This window comes from Carya illinoinensis, chromosome 9, assembly GCF_018687715.1.
Source record: "Carya illinoinensis cultivar Pawnee chromosome 9, C.illinoinensisPawnee_v1, whole genome shotgun sequence".
Classification (NCBI taxonomy): domain Eukaryota; kingdom Viridiplantae; phylum Streptophyta; class Magnoliopsida; order Fagales; family Juglandaceae; genus Carya; species Carya illinoinensis.
In genome coordinates, this window is record NC_056760.1 from 7227961 (window position 1) to 7249814 (window position 21854).

General features: G+C 34.7%; 2 protein-coding genes and 1 non-coding gene across 3 annotated transcripts; all 3 read right to left on the reverse strand.

Moving 5' to 3' along the window:
• Positions 1-1062: 1062 nt before the first annotated feature.
• LOC122275384 (U-box domain-containing protein 7-like) lies at positions 1063-4592 on the reverse strand. The gene is made up of 2 exons (XM_043084413.1): positions 3703-4592; positions 1063-2199 (listed from the first exon to the last, which is right to left on the reverse strand). The coding sequence occupies exons 1-2, from the start codon at positions 4191-4193 to the stop codon at positions 1353-1355; spliced, it is 1338 nt and encodes a 445-aa protein (XP_042940347.1). The 5' UTR covers positions 4194-4592; the 3' UTR covers positions 1063-1352.
• Positions 4593-9485: 4893 nt separating this feature from the next.
• TRNAG-GCC lies at positions 9486-9556 on the reverse strand. The gene has a single exon. It is a non-coding gene; the product is annotated as a tRNA-Gly (tRNA).
• A 1432-nt stretch (positions 9557-10988) lies between these two features.
• On the reverse strand, positions 10989-15004 carry LOC122275631 (putative transcription factor bHLH107). The gene is made up of 2 exons (XM_043084769.1): positions 14159-15004; positions 10989-11630 (listed from the first exon to the last, which is right to left on the reverse strand). The coding sequence occupies exons 1-2, from the start codon at positions 14483-14485 to the stop codon at positions 11163-11165; spliced, it is 795 nt and encodes a 264-aa protein (XP_042940703.1). The 5' UTR covers positions 14486-15004; the 3' UTR covers positions 10989-11162.
• Positions 15005-21854: the final 6850 nt, after the last annotated feature.

Here is a 21854-nt window from a genome sequence, read left to right on the forward strand (position 1 = left end):
ATTGGTTTTTCTCCGAGATGTGATAGGCATGAGATCTCCCTAGTTGCGAGAGAAGGTATTTTACTATTATTAACTTGGGTTGGGTTTGGGGGTGTTTAGATATGTTGTGAATAGTAGTGAAAAAGTAAATAAAAAGTAATAATAAAATATTAAATAGTAGAAAAAAGTAATAAATAGATAAATAATAATAATAAAATAATAAATAGTAGTGAAGAGTGTTTAGAAGTAGTAAAAAGTATGTCTCAACGCTTTGATTTTGGTAGGAGAGTAATATTCAATTTTTTTTTTAAATAATGCCTTTTTTTATGTTTTTGTTTTAAATCTTTAGTTACATTGATTGATCTGATGTATTTTAACTAAAAAAAACTACTAAAATTGCACCGCACGTTACCCAACATTAGTACTTGTTCTTTGATAATATTTTAACTGAATATCAAATCGAGTTATACTCGAGCAAACGTGTTTTCTTCTTTAGGCCCTGAGCAGTTGGTTAATTACAATTGGAATTACTTAGCTCGGGATAATGATCGATTGTTTTATTATCAAAGCTCAATTGATGATTGCTTGGACTTTTAGGCAAATCTACAACTGTATTGGAATATGTAGATGCACAAAAGGAAATGAGATTCCAAGACGCTGTAAAATGGGAGGAGGTCTCTCCATCGGCCCCGGCCAACTCTTACAAACGCATTAACTTGTACAGAGAGAAGATGACCTTAGTTAGCCTCATCGCCCATGGCTGATGGTATACACTTTTGGATTCATCACATTGTCCATTTTCTATTCCTAAACTTCATCTTAGGCAGATTCTTTGGGAACGAGCATTTCTGATATATAGCGTATTAATGTAACTACAACTAAACAGAAGATAACCAATAAGCCAAGATTTTTGAGATAATTAATATTGTCTGTACTTAATCTTTCACTTTGATAACACATTCAACCACAATCATAAATGAATATAAATTAAATTTACCTATTTCCATCTGTTCAAGTTTCAGTATAGTTGAAAGATTTGGCATCCATAACAAGTGATGAAAAAAAATTTAAATAAACGATTGATTCAACAACATCTGTGTATACCTCTTCTTATTCATGTATTCCTAACTAGGGAAAGGATTATTGTTCTACCATCTCCAGAAAACTTTCACCTTTTGCTGTCCAGGATATACAATTGTTATTATTCATGCTGCACAAGGAATGAAGGAATTAGTGCATCTCTGTGGCTAGGATTTCATTCACTCCCTCTGTGGGGAGAGAGGAAACATCCCTTTTCCCAGTTTCAAACAATAGCATCTCTAATAGAACCCTGAAAATTTGAACTATAACTGTCAACTAATCGTAAACTAAATTTAGTAAGGCAAGCTCTTAGAACTTGTGCTGATCACAAGGGTCTTAAGCTTAGAGGAGTCAGCTGCAGCATTGGCTCGCTGCGTTATCATTTCCAAATTCTTATGCAAACTTTGCTTTACTAAACTCTTCATCATTTTCTTCCCTTCTTGAGCCTCTCTCTGATTTACGGGCGAACCAATTGCAATCCTTCCTGTTTGTGGTCCGGAATGTGGCCTCATATTCGCTTGCCGCTCATCTTTGAACCATTGCAATAGCTTTATTGCCCTCTTCTGGGCGAGAGGGCTACCCAACAATGATACTTCAAGAAGCACCTGGACAATTCCTGACTTGGCCATTTTCTCGCGAAGGGCTGAGCTCTGATGACCTAAAATCATTAAAATGTAAGCTGATAATTCTTGGCACTTGGGTTTATCTTCCCATGTCAAAATCTCTATCAAACACTCCGGCACCATTGGACTATTTTCCATTGCCTTCTTTCCCATTAAAGTCACCACCAAGTGCCCTAGTGTTGCAAGGGCTTTCTCTGAAAGTTCTTTTGTTGTGGAGAGCATCAACAGATTGTGTAAGAATCCACACGAGACCAGAGGTCCTGCATGGTCCAAGACGGTGGAGAGGTTGAATAAAGTACCCAAACATGACTCTTTGGTTTCAAAACTCGAACCCGACTGGAGAATGCTCGAGATAAATGGGAGGATTTCGGTCGAGGAAAGAGGGAAATGGGTATTGGCAAGAGAAGATAATGACAAGAGCAGTTCTGCAAATTCGCGTCTCGTTAATTCATCTACAGTATCAATGTTCATTGGCAGTTTGGATAGGATTTCTGCTTCAACAATAAGCGCCTTGTTCCTGAGGGATGAAGAAAGAACAGTTCAGAAACAAAGATAAGAACAGTAGAAAGCGCAACATATTAAAACTCTGGTCAAACCAAGGTTGAAAACAAGAACAAACAGTACTCATTATATATATATATTTATGGAAAGGAGTACTCATTATATACGACTGAAACTTTTATTGTTTAATTAAACCACAAGAAGCAAAAATAATATATATACTAAGGGTAGCTTATATCGAGGGATCCATTATTGCATTAATAACTTAATTGAATACTCCAGTGCTCCCCAAACTAATCAAAATAAAATAGAGAACTTCAAGCTGCTGAAGTCAATAAGATTCCGGGGGCCTAGATCTGTGTGGAAATTGAAGCATAAGCTGTAATTTTCTATGTCTAAAAAGGCAAAAATGTCTGTTCAGGAACACTGTTGCCTCTCCAACTCTTCCGACCACCTTTGAACTAATTAGTGGGAGCAGTTGACGCACCTTAGTGGCGGCCCTCTGATTCAATGGGACATTTTGCTCAGTTTATTATGGAAGGAAAGGGCTCATGTATGTATTTGCATGCGATCTCTAATACGTACCTTCCTTTTTAACTTTTGTAAAGAAAACTAAAAGGGATCATTCTGAAAAAACAGGAAATCCGCAATAAAGCACATAAGCTCTGGTCATGGCGGTTCTTCTATGGGGTGCTTATTTCAAATGTTCTTATTAACCCTGACCCACCCTTATATTTTGCCATGGACATGCATGCCAAAGGACTCAGCAGTGAGCAATTACCAAAACAAAAAACAAACATTTTATATATATAACTAATGCAACATCCTAGAGCATGAGCTGCTCCCACTATTGCTGCATCAGGATTCAGGACCCAATATACATTAATTAACCTTTTCTAAAACATTATGTCCACAATTGCCCTGAAACATCTTTTTCAAAAAAATAGCTGGTTGTGGGAATATGGGTCGAAAAGTCTCGATACATATCCGGCAAGAACAACTACCATGTGAATAGTGAATCATCTGGATCCATCCCCTGATCTAAGTGTCAGAGAGCTAGTGCCCCAAGGGTTCGCTTTTGTCAGAAAGCTCGATTTTTTCTTAGTATGGTCAATTTATATGATTTCTACCGTCTATACTCATGACCTAATACAAAATGAAAACTGACATAATTAACTTGAAGTAAATCACCAAACCTTTAATATAACTTGTGTTTCATTTCCCTTTTCCCAAAAGAAGTAAAAACAATAATATGTGCGTAGGAGGAACTTTCTTGGATGCTACCTCCTATCAAGCAAAAATAGTTTGCATGCAGATAAAATAATTGTAAGTGCTTGTAATTTCACAGAGGGCCCATGATGCACTCTCTGTTTTTTTTTTTTTTTTTCACAAGGATCAAACCAATTGAACAGCTTCATCATATCACAAATATATAACACCATGGCATTTAAATATTTGAGCAAAACTAGAATGATAGGAATTTAATGTTGAAACAAAAAGAAAAAACATCGAAACTTACGTATAAGTTCCATCAGCGAGCTCAATCAAAGCCGTCAGCGCCGCACGCCGCCGGTCCTGTACCTCCGAAGCCACCATGTCCACCAACGCCGGTATAACCCCTAGCTGCGCCATCAACTTCCTTATCTTCCCTTCTTCTCTGACAAGTCTCGAAATCTCCTTGGCTGCCTGCTCTTTCTCTTCCCAACTCCCAAAGTGAAGCTTCTTCACCGACCTCTGTAGCACGGTCGAGTCATCTTCACCCTCGCTCTCTAAAACCTGTGCCACTTCGTTTTCAACACCTCTGATGCTCGCCATATCGAATCCCCCCGACGACGACGCGCATCGCTTGCGAGCAGCTTTCGATCGGATGAACCGCCGGATTTTAGCAAAGAAGCGAAGCTTTATGTAGGACAGTAACCAAAGAGGAGAAGAAGACGAAGAAGGAGGAGGAGCAGATGGCAAAGAAGATGAAGAAGAATCAGACATGGTTGGAGGTTGTGAGGGACGCATAACTCTGAAACAGAAGAGGAGAGAGAGTTTTTGAGAAAGTAGTTTTTGGGTTTGTTTCTTTATAGTATAAAGTTCTCTGAATCTCTGACTTTCTTTTGTAGAGAATACGGATCAGTGGGACAAGGAGAAGGGAGACTTCTGAGCAAAAACACAGAGTGCACAAAGCACATGCAGAAGAACAGTGCTGTCGCATTTGGATTTCGTACACTGGCAGATATTTAAGGCAAGAGCCAAGAGGGATCATGGCTTTGATCATTTTAATCAAATTGCGAATTGAGAATTGAGATTAATAACGCAGATCAGATATAGTATTAATGGTTAATTTTGAACATTTTAATCATCTGTTTAATTAAGGCCACGGCTTTGGGGGTGCCTAGGTGTCTAGTCTAGGTGCTTGGTGGGGCCTATTAATCCCCCAAACCCAATTTCATTTGGTGCTAAATTTTCTTGGATGTTTCATAAAAATCAGGGCGTGTACTTAGACCCTTCAGCGCCCAGATCTCTGTTCCGAATTAGCCTTATTTTTATGGCATTGCACTGCGTTTCCTGCAATATATATATATATATATATATATATATATATATTTATAATAGGACTTATTAAACTTGGTTTAAATGCAAGCCATACAATATGGCATGTGAATCAGAGTTCATGCGCAACACTAGCATCGATTTCCCCGTAAAGGATCATATATAGATGCCTGTCATTACATATACGTGCCACAGGCATGCGGAACCGTGAAACAGATGTTGAATCATCTTCTTTTCTTCTCACATGCATCAACATGTATGATGGTTGTCCAGATTTCTCGGCACCAAGGGCGAAAACTCTCTCCTTCATTATTTCCGTCTTAAATTCAGCTGTATGGTATGCATTGCAAGAGGCCGGAAATATGAATATAGGGGAAAAAGTGGTAAAAAATCAAATTGAGGTGCCTTTCGTGTACTTTCATTTTTCTTGCTCTGTTTAGCCATAAACTCGAGAGAAATGTTTTAACCACACAAAGATTCCATAAAAGTATAATCATAAATTGACGTGATTTAGTATCTTATAATAAATTATAAAACTATTTTTATGATAAAATAAATCTAAGGTACAATATGAAATTACGCCAATTAATAAATTTGTTTTTGTGAGATATTTTTATAATTATAACACTTCTTTTCATTCAAAATACAAAAAGGAAATTACATATATACACACTTTGGTTAATCAAATACTGTTTCTATTGATTTTGCTCTATATATATATATATATATTTCTTTTGGCTGTAAAAATTTAGCGGTTGCCCCAATTTTCTTTTTGGGAAGGAGGGGATTACACATGGTGTGGATTTTAAATAAAAATACCGGTGCAAGCTTGAAATTCTATTATATATATATATAGAAGATTGATAAGAAATTATGATGAGTAATGAGTAGAGGAAGAATTTTGATTGACAAGTTGGGGATAAATAGTGAAAATTCAGGACATGCCGAGCATTAAAGTCAAGAATATAATCGGTACATTTGGTCTTAATTAGTGCACCACTAATTTGATAAGTACTCATCTCCATTATTGACCCACCTTAACTAAATAAATATTAAATACAATTCAGTATATAAGTTTTTGGTGGAATTTCATTACGAGAGGACTTTGATCCATTGCGTGGCATTTCCGCGTCACATTCCACTGATCACTTATAATACCATATATCCACATAACATATATATATATATGTTAGTATTTTTTAATAGATTGTATTTATTAATTAGTAAGATTTTTTCTAATATTAAATTGAGGGGATAAAGATTTTTTCTAACAGGTATGGAATATCTAGATATATAGCCGTATTGTATTGTACGTTGGGTGGTTTCTTGCATTAACGGCATATGGATTTTGAAAAGATACTATACTAACGTTACTAATTGGCGTGTACGTAGTAACGTAGTGAAGAAAAAAGTTGATTTTTTTTTTGGTCTACAGTGAATAAAAATAAGATGGTGTCTAGAGATTATTAAGAAATTTTCAGATAAAATAGAGGTATTATTTTTAGAGGATTAGCTTTGCGTTTAATAATTTGTACAGAGTTAATTCGAGATATATGATGATCAATTGAACTGATATATCTTGATCAAGAAGATAGGTGAAGAAGAGGTATGCTGATAAACAGGGTTTGGGGCATCGAAATTAATTACCACGTGAGAAATAGTTTAGTACAGGAAGGCAGGGTTTGTGGCTGATAAATCAGGAGGAGTTGATCCCAAAAAGGCGAAGCAATGGTACTGGTTGAGTAATGATGTGTACCACCATTTTAATCCTCTATAGACTTGGGATACACGTACGCTCGATCTTTTCATTGTCTTTTACTCACGTTTCCAAATGCCATGTGTTCACAATAACACTTGGTAACTACTATATACTTTTCCTGTGGAGGTTCAGGTTCTTGGATTTTAGATTTATGTTTTTAAAAAGTGTTCTCTATTAATTGTTTTCATGCACGTCTTCAAGTACAAACGAGCTCTGCCCCACTTCATGCTTGGCCAAGCCTCCAAAAGTAGCCATTATTGATTCACTTTTCTTCTTTTACTGTGGTAAAGAACACCAATATATCATTAATAAATATAATATTATTTATCTTAATTATAGTTGTCACTTTTCATATATAACCTTATAATGAAAATAGAACCTCCACTACTATTTGCATTCCTTTCTGGAGAGGAATACAGCGTGTTAACGAAAGATCAGGGTCTTAATTACCAGCTAGCTTGTTACCCTTTGATCATGATCCCAACACCTACAAATTGAATTGCTTCAAGCGGTAAGGAGAAATGAGTTTTTTTAATATCAATAGTTATATTTGCAAAACCATAAGAAAGTGTCAAAATAGAATTTGATTTACAAGAAAATTTCAAGAAGTTAGTGTTTTACAAATCAAATCATATCATATTAACATTATAGAGAACACATTTCTTTCTAAAAATAAAAAGAGTATGTCCGAATCTTATTTTATGTCATCGCTCCTCACTTAAGACGGAGAAAATGAAGAATATCATTTATAGAAAGGGTTTGAGAGTTACAAAATTCCCAAAAACCAAAATCTAAAACACATCCTCTCCACGCTTGTAACATTTATGCAAATTTTCTCTAATGTGACTTAAGATCTTAGATAGCTCTATCTCATGTTCGACTTCTCCATTAATTAGTTGCATACAATCTCGAGTAGCCTGGTGAGGTGAATCATGTCATAATCTTTTGTCATGGGATGGACTCGGGGTTCAATTTCTCTCTTTCTGCAATACATAATTCATTAAATATATATATATATATATGAAAAAATCTATTTATTATCTATTTTCTCATCATCCTCCCATTAGCTTGTCATAATGTGGTATTAGATAATTAGAGATTATTTATTATATAATAAATGAATAAAACCCACCCACACTGCAGATCTTATAAAATGTTTTCATTGGCTGCGGCACTCGTGCATTACCGAATCAAATGAGATATCGGCAATGTGCATACAAGTGGCATAATTCCAATATAGTGCATGTGACACGAGGGCCGGGATAACGAGAAAATGAAACTCCAACATGGGCACCCCATCCACTAACATTAATTGGCCAAGGTGGAAGTAGTTTTCAGATAAGGATCATCAGTTTCCACAACAAACCAACAATTGCATTTCCAGAGGATAGAGCACTTTGTAGCTAGCTAGCGATTGAGGATGATATCTCCCACAGTGACATGTTATGCATGATGCTTTTTGCGACTCTAATGTCAAAAAGTGCAAAAGCTATTGTACCTCAAATCTCTCGAATTAAGAGGACTTCGAATTTCCGAGCCCTATTGTGAAATAATGATTCTGTTACTTTTTCTGCGCGCTTGCAACAACTCGCGCGGAGCTTCCCCCCCACCATATATATTCATGAAAACATACGTCTACAAGGCGTGTATTCAAAATTTGAAGAAACAAGCTCTACCGCGTACTTAAGGGGAACCAAGTAGTGTACGTGTTGCGCGCTATTGATCAAGCTTAATCGTTGACCGACCCATTTCCAAATCTTCGAAGTCATGAAGCAAAGATGCTTGGTTTATATTGATTGCGAATCTCTATTAGGCCTCCAACTTCAGTCTTCAGCCTAATATTAGTTGAAATATAAAAACATGGTCTACTACCATAATAAAAAAATTAAGTTTGGCAAATCTTGCTTCTCTTTTTGAAAACTTGACCATATCATGATCATGCCTTGTGGTCATACGTTTTCAGGCTACATTTTTCGAATCAAGGGCCAGCGATCATATATATCATGTTAATGTTGCTATATAGGAAGGCAAGAAAGTTGAAAAGGCAGCTTAATTTTAACTGTCGTATTGTGTTTCAATCTTATGTTAGAATAGTTTCAAAATATGGGCTTAATTTGATTGCATGCTTTGTGTTTTATAAGAACGGGTTAGATATATAACTTATAATGGTACTTTGGTTAAATCCAATATGTCGAGTGATCATTTAAACTTTTTTACACCTTAATAATATAAGATTATATTCTATTTAATGTGGTAAATTATGTTTTCAGGCCATGAAGCTTAAATGTTTTATTCCAAAAATTTACTAAACCTTATTGGGATTTGAATTTTTAATGGGAGAACTCTATAAGTTTTCTATATATGAGACTAGGTCCCATTTCCTCTCCATACATGTCTATTGGTTTGTCCTATTGAAGGATAATATTTTGTGAGGAGTAAGGAGGGGAAGATTGGCTGTTAATATTTGTGGAGCATCAAGATTTGCTTTCAAGATATTTTCCACATATATATTTTCTAAACTGTAATTTTATGATTGTGGTGTTCTTGCTCTTAGTATGATTTATAATATTTACAACATCGTAGACATGATTATCATCTACAGATCAGTTGCATATCATGATGATCATAAGATGTGCAATTTGATAGTTACAAAACAAAGATAAATTAAAGCACAATGCTATTTGAATTTGTGTATTGTGGCAGAAGTAGAATTATCGATCCTCCTCTGCAGATAGAGGTTGATATTCCTTTGAAACCGCTTTGCCTCATCACCATATATTCCTTTGAACCGAATATGGTGATGGTTGACTCTGGTTTTAATTCAAACAACTATTTGCAGCTTCTGGTAATTATGAGTCTTTCAGGTCGTCACGACCAAATTAGAAAAGCAGAAGCCACGTGCTAGTCTTGCTATAAATTTCAACATTCCCATGAAAGGTATATATAATAACTATGTACAGATCTGGGACCTCCTGGGACCAAAAGTACCATTTAAATCATATTGCACCAGCCGGGAATCGAACCCGGGTCTGTACCGTGGCAGGGTACTATTCTACCACTAGACCACTGGTGCTTTGATACTGATGGACCCTACAAGATTTATTATAAATAATATAAAATTGATGTTTATGTAAATCACTGATATAAGTTGTAGTCGATCGAGAGGTAGCCAGCAATAATATCAATTTAGTGACAAATACGTAGTGTTCGGATCATTTTAATTATCAATATGATTCTTCTTAAAAGCTTAATTAATAATCAAGATATTAATATTTTAAAATAAATAGAGAATTATAAATTCAGTTATAATGTATGTAAGTTTCGCACAAACTTTTTAAAAAATTTGAGATCCATTATTGAAATATGGATTTTTTCACATGGGTCAGAAGTGTGCCTTATATTTTTTCAAAATGATTCCGTAAAACTTGTACACTTCAGAATTATACAAATTATTTTTCAATTAATACTATCAATTTTTAATGAAAATTAAGATAATTTTATTTCTCGTCGAGCAGGGTACATTAGGCATAGAGGATTGAAGTGGGTATATTATTAAAGAGGGGATTGACTCGTAACTCTGGAGTTTATAGACGTTAATATTACGATCGAGTAGTGATCTCTAGTAAAACTCTGCAAGGAAAAATGATGCATCAGTGGATTCAAAAACTTAAATGTAATGAAATAGTCTCAATATATGGTATAATATTGCTGAAGAAATATTGGGAATCGTTCTCTATATATATTTTTGCATGTCAACCACCAGCTACGTGTCTATTGGATCTGTTATTTCATGCAATACATAAATATTTAGAAGATTCAACCTGTCCACACACTCCTGCCTGTGATCACTAACATATGAAGTACTAGATGGTGCAGCTTCATTCTTGGCCATATATTTGAAGTACTACTAATTTACGATATATATAATGTGTGATGCATGTATATATAATATAGTTACCAGTGATAAGGCCACAAACGTATCATACAAATTAAATCGCCCATAAATATAATAGCATATAGCTAGGCTAGGCTAGGCTTTCACGAGGATGAACTCGAGGGTGATGCCAAGATATTTGACGACTAGTTAATTAACAGAGACTAAGAATTGAGATCGATAAAAGATGGAACCCAGAAAGAAAATTCTGATAATAGGATTTATTTATATAAGTGAAAAGCTGATTCTGAAACACGTCAAGTTTTAATAACTAAGGAAATATGATATTTTGATAATTTTGCTTGAAAATGCAAAATCCCAGTTATTGCATAAAAATAAAATAAGATCAATTTCACAAAAAACCTGGTCCAAATCGGAATAAAAATCATCTCTAAAAGCAATATTAACGAAACATTTCCATCAAAAAAAAAAAACTTACAATGAAGATTCCTAAGGGAAACGACTGATTTCGGAGTTAAGAAATTGGGACCACCAAGCATAATGTAGTGACCATGATGTGTTTCTTGTGCATCAAAAAGAACTTTTTGAATGGAGATCATATGTGCGATTCTGATCCATATAGCCAAAGTTATGACTAAAATATCAACATGCCCACAATATTTTTCCAATCCAAGCAATCTTCACCTTTTACTGTCATATTTATGTTGATCTACCTTCTCAAAATAGTTCAGTGTAATCAACATAAAATCTAGACCAAGATATCTCACGTCAGTTTGGGTTTGCATCACAAGTTGTCAAAAAAAGAGACCCTTGGCCTTTTGCTTGGGTGTGTTGTTCTTGGTGAGTATTCTGGTATGGCAGACGCTTTATCCAGTACAGAACTCAAGGCCTGGTGAACGGTATTTGCAACCCCTTGGCATTCTTCAATATTGGTGCACCCACCTTTGCAGCAGGTGAAAACGAACGCATTCTTCACCCGGCTTCCCAAGGTTGATATTTCTGCCTTCGCCATCTCAGGCTGAAGGGAATCAACAGCCTGTCTTATATCAGAGAAAAGCTGTGGTCGGTAATCACAGCAGAGAGTCGCCTTGTATGACATCTTTCCATCATCTGTTCCATCAATATCGCACGGTTCAACTCTCACTTCATCGGCATCCATGGGAATGAGAAAACCCTGGCTTGTTTCAACTGCCTTCTTCTTCAATTCTTTCAATTGGCTGATTACTTCGGCAAGCAACGTGGCTTTGTCCATCTGAGAATATCAATTAAACCAAAAGGTTAAAGCCCAAAACACATAGTACTATTAATTACGCTCGATGATCGATCAGCACATTTCTTTTCTGACCTTCTTGAGTTATTTATTATCATATGCAGCTAACTTTGTAGATCATTTAGATCTGGGAATACCTCAGTCATTATATAATTTACTACCAAAAGCTGCTAGCAATTAATATGATCAGCAACGTCATACTTTTTGATCTTTAACACTGGTACCTGCAATTGACCAAGAAATTCTTACCCACGATCGAGACCAATCTAGTCTTACATATATAGTTTTCAATCAGAGCTACAGAAAATCTCCAACAAGGAGCTAAGCTGAAATCTGACTTAGATAGTTTTAGCAAGGCAAGAAGATATATACAAGCAAGGAAACGTAGAGAGTTTGCTAGGCTAAACAAAAGTTGTATCTAACTTGGTAGCACCAATCCTGAAGTACTTCTATAATAATTAATGGTTTTCTTCTCCCAAAAAACGTCTTGCTTACGTTCCTAAAAAAATAAAATATTTGAAGGTAGGTATCACAAACCTAATGCAAATATATATTAGTACTCAACGGCTGGCAATCTGTGCCTACAATCCAAACGTGATCATCCGCAGCCACTTTCAGATATTACATATGTCATCCTAGAGACTACATCGTCTGAGAGACTGGACTCGGAGGATAAATTAATAAATATTGAATAATTCATATAAGCTAAAGAGCCGAAAAAGGATTGGGAGCAGGTTGATTAAACTAGTACGAAAGAGTGAATCATGGCTTTCTTTACTCTCGACATGATGGCGTACATTGGCAAGCACATTAACCACATGTTGCTTTCGGCAAAATACTTGAATATTAATTCATTCCCAAGCCTTATATATACCTGCATAATGGACAGGCCTGCACGATAGATTGATTGCGAAGAAAAAAGAAACGGAAGTACCGAACTCACTAATCCATAACTATGAAGTTATATATGAACAATCTGCGTATATATATATATATATATATATTAATACAAGCAAAGTCAAATGAGACATATTGTAGTTAGGGAAGTTACTTTTGACTAACCTTTCAGGTTGCAGGGGTCACTTCAGAAAAGGTTAATATCATCAAGAACTATTGCATATGTTAGCTACAAATTAGGTGTTAATTTGAACAACCTGTTAATATTATATATATTAAGATGATCTACGTGTCTCCTAGTTGGCTATAGCCACTCCTTGGTCTAGATCAGGTGATCATCCAAGAGCACAAATAATGCAATGAAAGACTATTAATATTTAATTCAATTATGCACATCAGATCATCTCAGGATGTTTGTTGAATAATATGACTTTGGAATGCTCCGAATTCGTTTCCAGGAAACACCTTGAGTACTTTTCATTACATACTGTAAACAAGATAATTCTAAAAAAATCATAGCGGTTTGCATCTATAAGAAATTCAAGAATTTATATGAACATACATCGTGTCATGAACAAACTGCATCAGAAGCCAACATCTGTCATCATTATCTTATAATCCTTTTTTGTTGTGGGGTGGGGGCCGGGGCCGGGGGCGGGGGAGTTAACCAGCTCTCATGCATAGCACCGGCTGAAAATCTGGTAGTTAACTCGCATTTACTTTGTTCTTACAGAAAAAAAGTAAAAAAAAAAAAGAAAAAAGAAAAAAAAAAAAAAAAAAAAAAAAAAAAAAAAAAAGAGACTGGAAAAGGAACTTTATAAGATGCTGATTATCAGCCACAGCTAGGCCTCACAGTTTTTTGACAACGCATCTCTCAACGGCCCCTACATGCTTTAATTAGTTGCTGCGAATAAGTGATTTCTTTTTCTATGAAATGAAATTAGGAAAAGAGAAAGAAAGGTATAATAATTCCAAGAGGCTCAGATTCAGTTAAATGCCATTCTCTCCCTCGCGATACGAGGATCTCTCTTTTCCAGCCTATTCGAAGCTGCGACAATATGCATGGCCGGGTGTTTAGTTTACATGATTCGTCTATGAGAGAACTCACTATTAATTTTTGGCGCAAATTACTAGAAAGCTATGTTAAAACAGAGAGAATTCTGGAGAATCATAGAAGTGTATATTTCTGTATGTATCAAACTATACAAAGGAGGCCTCTATATAGTTGAATATGGCCAAAGTAAATAAGTAAATATAACTAATAGGAAAGATTCTAACCTAGCAGAATTACAAGAAATTAAGGATATGATCTAATCTAAGATACAAATATATACACTAACAAGCTACCTGAGTTTACGAAGCTCGTCTGAATTATTTCTTCTTTGCGATCTTTTTTTTTTCCTCAACTTCTTGAACTTTTTAAGTTCAACGATTTAGATTCATGAAGTGCAAGACAAGAATCCAACAAACCAAAAAAAAGAGGAAATACTAGACAGATCAAATGAACAGATCAGTGTCCAATACTACCATTAAATATGACCGACATGGTTGTTTGTGCTATTATATATTATTGAATATTGATTATGATCAAAAGTACAGAAAAACAAATTTACCCTTTCATTGCAGGGAACTAAGCCACGAAGAGTTGTAAGATGAGCGTTGATTCTCTCTCTTCTCCTCCTCTCTGCCTCACTGTGACTCTTCAAAGCCGCCAAAGCCTTTGCCTCCGATACCCCTTTCTTCCCAACTATTGCCGGAGCTTTCACAAGCTCTCCCTTCTCGCTATCCAAAATTAACGAATGAGACAACGCTGACCCGCCTAGCATGATCCCATTAAACCCCTCTACACTATGCGAAAACGGATCCAACAGCCTCTTAAAATCAGACTGGAATGAACGATTTGGGTTATAACCATACGAAGAATTGGAGTATGAATCCATTTGTATCAATGTTTACAATATAAATACTATGAACCAAAGCTTGAAGAGAATAAACCAGGAGGGCGAGCACTGGGGGAAAACCAGAAAGAAAGCTTTACGCTTTGTTGACAGGCGTTGCTGCTGATCAAAGTGGTCGTGGTGATGACTTCGGTGGTTGTTTTTGTTGTCGTCGCCGTTTTGGTTGTGGGTTTGGTCATACCTTCCATTAGGCTAAAGGACAAGGGTGGGGTGGTTTGTGGAGGAGAAGATCAATGGGAAAACATTTTCACATTTTTTTCCTTCTCCACGGTGTTGAACTGGAGCATTCCGAGGTAAGAAAACGGAAAGGTTTTCGGGAAATGAGAGTTAGGGGAAGAGAATTCGGTGCCGTGAAACTTAGCAGCTGGGACTTCGATGCATGATCAAGAAGAAGAGGAAACAGAATGGCGTTGACACAGACTTCGGAGAAAGAAAGCCAAGCAATTAAGCTGGGACGAACAGCACTGGTTTATGACGATTGACGAGGGAGTCACAAAGTTACTAACGTAAGGACATATTAATAGCAATAATTTTTCAACTTACAATTTCTCAATATTATATTTCATTCCAATGCATCAAGATATAGTTATATATGTATATTAGGAGCTAGTTGGATTTACACGCCGCGCCGTTTGCGTCAGGGAAACACTGCTATACGCGTATTCTTACTATACGGCGTTTTATATAAATATAGAATAATAATAACATACGTACAATCATTTTTACAATATTCGTATAAGGATGTTTTAAACTAAGAATGTTTATGTAAAACGATTTTATTTTTATAAATTATTTTATAAAAATATCATTCATATAAAATAGGGTTATTATTTTCATAACTTATGAAAATGGTTGCTTGTGTACCATTTTCAACATATATAATATATATATATTCCTGTTTTATGTTGTATTAATTTAAAAACGTATGTACACTATGACTATTAGTTACATGAGATTCTTAAATTTACTCCAAAGACTGGATTATTTTGGAAAAAAAAAATGATATTAATGCTACTTATTAATTAGATCAATTTTAATATATAATTGCATGCTGTGATATCACCGAATCATGACAAGTAATGAAGAATACAAAAATAATTTTTTAAACTATTTAATGTCTCACCATTTAATAAAATTTCATTTAATAGAAAAAAGAAAACGTTTCCTCTTTCCCTTCTAGATCGAGGAATATATCGATCCTAAAAAAAAAAAAAAAAAACGTATTATTTTCAATGCATCCATATATAAAATCTCAATCGGAATTAAAATGAGATGGACAATCTTGAGCCAAACCCTCGATCATGTATTCCCTCTATTCCCAAAATACATTAATGAATACCCATATTTAGAGCATTAGTAGTGATCTCAATAAACTTTAGTTAAAATTTAGTTAGAAAATTTACTTTTACAAATTTTAGTTAGTCACTTTTTACAATACCTAATAATAGGCTCAACAAATCTTTTACTATTCTATTAAAATATTGATTTTGAACTTTGGCTAGTCTCTTTCACTCAATAAATTTGACCAGCCATATAGCCAAATATTAAATTCACTGTACATTTGTTGAGCCTATTGTAGAATTTTATTTTGCACTTTGGTTATTTTTTAGCTAAAATTTAACTTTGTTGAGTCCATTACTAGTATTAACACAAATCAAATTATGCTAAATAAAGCTAGCTAGCTAACCAGATCTAGGGGTACTCTCTCGTGGAAGAATATTGTTTTAGTACTAAAGCAACATATATAGTGGCATAGTGCTGTGTCACAACATTTATCATTACCATTTAATGATAAAGAAGTATGTAATAAATGATTATTCAATGATGTTAAATGTGACACGTCTTATTAATTAGTAGGATGTAAGTGAGATGATAATATAGTGTATAAAATTTTCCTTAAAATATTAGTGTATAAATAATCCGCAACCGAAAAGAGTATAACGAAATGTTAATTAATTAAAGTTTCAAATAAATGTGGATGCGCGCCACCAGCTAGCTCTTGCTTGAAATATTAAATGATAAATATAGATAGATTTCGAAGCTTTAATTGAGATACGTGCAAAATGTTCTCACTCTTGAAAGATTGTTTGAAAAATATACTTTCTTTTTATCGACATTTCATTTGAACGTTGTTGTGTTAATTGTAAAAGAAAAAGATAGCATGAAGTTTCAAAATTGTCTGCGAGTGAATCATGAATCATAGTTTGACTTTGAAGTTTTCAAAAAGATAAATTAAAAAAGAATGATTAATCCCCTTAAAACTTGCAAACTCTTTATATTACATTAATTAATTAAGTATGTTCCTTTATTCGGAAAGGATCGAGACCAGGTTTTTTTTTTTTTTTTTTTTTAAATTGTTGTACCCAAATGAAATTATCGTACCGTTTCGCTATATGAAAATACAACATTAATATTGAATGATCCAAAGAAGCATCTCCTTGCATGTCTTCATGTGATAATTAGGAGGTTTTAATTCTTATGATCATTCAAAAAACATAAAGAATTCAAATGTGCTGTTAATTAAAATATTGAAGAATTACCGAAATTCTTATATCATTTAGGGAAAATATTGTTTCATTGTATTGGCTTTAAAACGCGCGCTGTCAAATTTTCAACTGCACGTACTAGTATTATAATTTGGAATAAATATACAATTAAATTTCCTTCAAATTACCACCCAATTTGCAGTCACTTCAAAAATTTGAGTGGCATGAGTATTTAATTTGATCAGGGCCGGGTTTGTGAAATCTCTTAATTACAATTTTGTCTATTACTTTCGCAGCACGGACCATGTATATATATATATATATATATATAAATATATAATATGAGTAATGCTATTATGTATATAAAAATTCAAAAATTTTATAAAATATATATTCAAGAAAAAATGACCCTCGAAAATATAAAAAGATGAAAATTAAAACTCTAAATTCTTTATATCTTTTAAATTTGTATTTTTAATTTTTTATAATAAATTAGGTGATACCACAAAGGTACAAAATGAGTGATATAAATGACATAAGGGTGATAGTAGCATTTCACATATATAATATACCAACCCATATTGCAACTAATAATTATCTTTTGCCTATTCCCTTTTGTTTTTGTTTTTTTGCCCTTTTGAAATGTGAATTTAAATTAAGTTTTGAATTCTCTTACCAAATGAGACAAAAAGGGAAAAGACAGAAACAGATGGGTTTTAAAAAAAAAAAAATTAAAAAACAAATCATTGCAAAGTTAATAGTTCTGTTCTGATAAAGTTGGAATCTTTTTCCCGCTTTTGTGCCATTATATATGTTATGTTTCGTTATATTATTAGAGATCTTAGCTAGCTAGCAAGATAGATTAGTCTTATTATAAGTAGATGATGATCATCTTCACCAAAACAATACGGCATGAAAGCTAGCTTGCATTTGGCAAATGTAGTTCTTTAGCATTAGTGGGGGCAGTTTAACACTATCTAGTTAGTTACTTATAATTTGCTATTTTATCATCTTCATCATCATGAAGCATGCATGCTGCTTAAAGTGGCCGTACTCACGTCAAGGAAAGTGAATAATGTAAGATGAACTGAATCTCCATACATAAAAGTAGTTCCGATCAGCATGAATATTCTTTCTTGCGAGGAGAAATATTCAATATTTGTGCTGCATTTGGCCGAGACAACCCGCCATAATGTCAGAAACCCTAAATTAATAAATTACATCATTATATTGATTCGATCATTTGGAGTTTTTAACCATCACTACTTTTGGGGTTTTGTCGGCTATAATATTTGATTGAATTATGAAAAGATAAACTCATCAAAGCCAAAGAGACAATGATAATATATATATAGGAATTAAGGACCAATCGATTCCTCCTCGAACAACTAATAATTAATATTTCACATTGGCATGATCAAGATTCCAACTGTTAATTAAACAACAATTAACAGCAAAACAACTTTAATTTTGATTCTGAATGCTTAATTACCGTTATCCAATCATACTAATTTGCTGGAAGACTTGGTGCATGGCTGGTGGCCTTGCAGCTTCTACCATATTCCGCCTGTTTTCTGTGGAGTACTACTTTTAGCGTATAATAATATATAAACCAATAAAAATTTTCAAGTCTTTATTTTATGTTTGTATATTATATGGATAAACCTATCCAAGGAGGGACTGAGTTAATATTTTAATCAAGAGTCCTGCGCGCAAACACGTTTGCTCCTACGTCACCTATCGTTTTTTAAATTCAAACCATCATCCGTTAAAAAAGATCTATGATTTGTGAGTTCTATTATTCATTTGTTAAATATTATATTGCAATAAGTGCTACAGTAGGAATTTTAAAAAAATAAATTCATAAATTGTGTTAGCAGCATTATAATGATAATAATGTAATTTAGATGAGGATCAGTCTCCAATGTAAAGAAAATTTTGCAACGAAATTTTTCATATCTTTTTCATTGCTAGATAGATATTTAAAAGCAAGAATTACATAACTGACACAAGATAATTAGGAATATGGTTCCCACTAACCCACTTCTCTACAGACCTATAGTTGAGCCTTAAGACTTGGATTTAACAACTTTTGACTTGCAATTGGTCATTAGACCATACGACTGAAATGTAAAATGATGCAACTGGAATTTAAATAACCATACAACTGAATACAAAACAAACTTTAACTTGCAAGACAAATAAGCCCATCCAACAGGGCCCATATCAATTCAAGGCCAATAACAATCATTCACCCTTACAGGATCTTGTCCGCAAGGTTAGGAAAGTCCTCAATAATTGTGTGATAATCCACCCATGTGGCTTCTTCTTCAGGCAGTTCCTTCCACTTAATTAAAACTTCAATCTCAGTCTTGTCTCGTTTTTGAATCATACAGTGTTGGAGAATGAATTCTGGCTTAGCTATAAATGTTCCATTAGTGGCAATCAGAGGTAACGATGAAGAGTAAACATTTCGATTTCTCAATTTTCTCTTTAAACACGAGACGTGAAAGGTAGGATGAACCCTAGCATTTGGGGAAGCTCCAATCGATAGACTACTGTCTCGATACGTTCTAGAACTCTATATGGACCATAAAAACGGGGTGAGAGCTTGTGATTCATTTGGTGAACCACTGTCTGCTGCTTGTAAGGTTGCAAATGCAGGTAAACCATATCCCCCACTTCAAAACTTCTCTTCGTGCATTTTAGATCTACAAATTTTTTCATTCGGTCCTGTGCTAGTTGTAAATTATGCTGGAGTAGGTTAATTTTTTCCTCCCTTGTTTGTAAAGCTTCGTCAACCGACTGAAATTGAGTAGTACCTGGGGAATAAGGTAAGAGCTTTGGGGGGTGGGTAGTCGTAGAATGCTTCAAATGGCGTTATCTTAGAAGAAGAATGGAGATGGGTGTTATACCACCATTTGGCAAGTGAAAGCCATTTAACCCAATCACAAGGTTTGTCACTCATGACACACTTGAGATATTGCTCCAAACATTTATTGACAAATTCAGTTTGGCCATCGGACTTTGGATGATTGGTTGAACTAAATTGCAATGAGGTTCCTTGGAGCCTAAATAATTCCTTCCAAAAATTGCTAGTGAAGATTGGGTCGCGGTTAGTAACAATTGAGGAGGGCATCCCTTGAAGCTTGAAAACATTATCCATAACAATCAAAGTTATTTTTTAGGCTATATATGGGTGAGTAATAGGCATAAAATGTGCATACTTAGTTAAACAATCTACCACCACCATAACTACATTGTAGCCATGAGATAGAGGAAGCTCCTCAATAAAATCCATGGATATATCATGCCATACTTTGGTAGGGATAGAAAGAGGTTGTAACAACCCAGGGGTTAAGATGTTTTCACTCTTGTTACACCGGCAAGTATCACATTCTTTAATAAAAGCCTAGATATCCTTGCGCATACCCCAACAATAAAATTTTGATCTAGCTTTATGCAGAGTTTTTTTTAGACCTTGAATGTCCTCCTTGAGGACTACAATGCATCAGCTGGATAATGAGCCCATCTTTCCTTGTATATTTGTTGTTGTCGAGCTGCCCTTTGTTAAACTGATTTGGTAAGGATATTGAGTATGAGGAAGTAGTATAATCAAATTTGAGTTGAGTGAGCCATATAACTACTAGAGTGGTTAATGCAGAGAATTCCTTTTCTTGTTGCCGAGAAAGAGCATCAATTACATAGTTTTCTTACCCTTCTTGTAGTGAACTTCAAAATCATACCCCAATATTTTTGTAAGCTACTTTTCTTGAGCAGGTGTGCCTATCCTTTGATCCAATAAGAACTTCAAGCTTTATTGATCAGTTTAGACCACAAACTTGTTGCCCAACACATAGGCACGCCATTCTCGTATAGCCAACACCAAGGCCAAAAGCTCATTTTTATATGTAGATAAATACAAGGCTTTTCCCCTTAGGGCTTGACTCATGACTGTTATGGGTTTTCCCTACTACAATAACATTGCTCCAATGCCACTCCCCAAACCATCACACTGTATAGTAAAAGATTTAATAAAATCTAGGAGTGCTAAAACTGGTAGAGAAGTCATGACAGCTTGTTTGAGGCCTTGAAAAGCTTGAGTAGCCTCATTGGACTAATGAAAAGAGTTTTGTTATGAGTAATGTATTGAGTGGTGCAGCAATGAGGCCATAATTTCTTATGAATTTTTGGTAATATCAAGTGAGACCTAGGAACCCACGAAGAGATTTAATAGTGCGAGCCAATGGCCTTTGAAGCATAGACTCAATTTTTGAGAGATCGGCTTGAACACCAGCTTTAGATAGTCAATTTCGAAACACCCAAAATGACAATTTGATTGTTTTGGCAAATAACTGGTGCATTTGGAGTGTTTCTAGGACCAATCGAAGATGATGGGTATGTTCTTCCATAGTTTTACCATAGATGAGTATATTATCAAAGAAAACTAAGAGAAATTTTGCAAAAAAGGATAAAAGATGTCATTCATTAAACTTTGGAAGGTAGCTGGTGTGCTAGTGACTCCGAAAGGCATCACAAAAAATTCATAGTGACTGTCATGGGTACGTAAAGCAGTTTTTGAAATGTCACTAGAGAAAACACGTACTTGGTGATACCCTGACCTAAGGTCTAATTTAGAAAAAACAGTAGGTCCATGGAGCTCATCCAATAGTTCATCCACTATGGAAATTGAAAATTGGCCTTAATAGTTTCTTTGTTAAGAGCCCTATAATCGACATATAACCTCCAACTTCCATCTTGTTTCAGAACCAAGAGAACGGGTGAAGAGAAAGGGCTATGGCTTGGTTGAATGATTCCTTGGGTAAGCATATCTCAGATGAGTTTACAATTTCTGATTTTTGAAA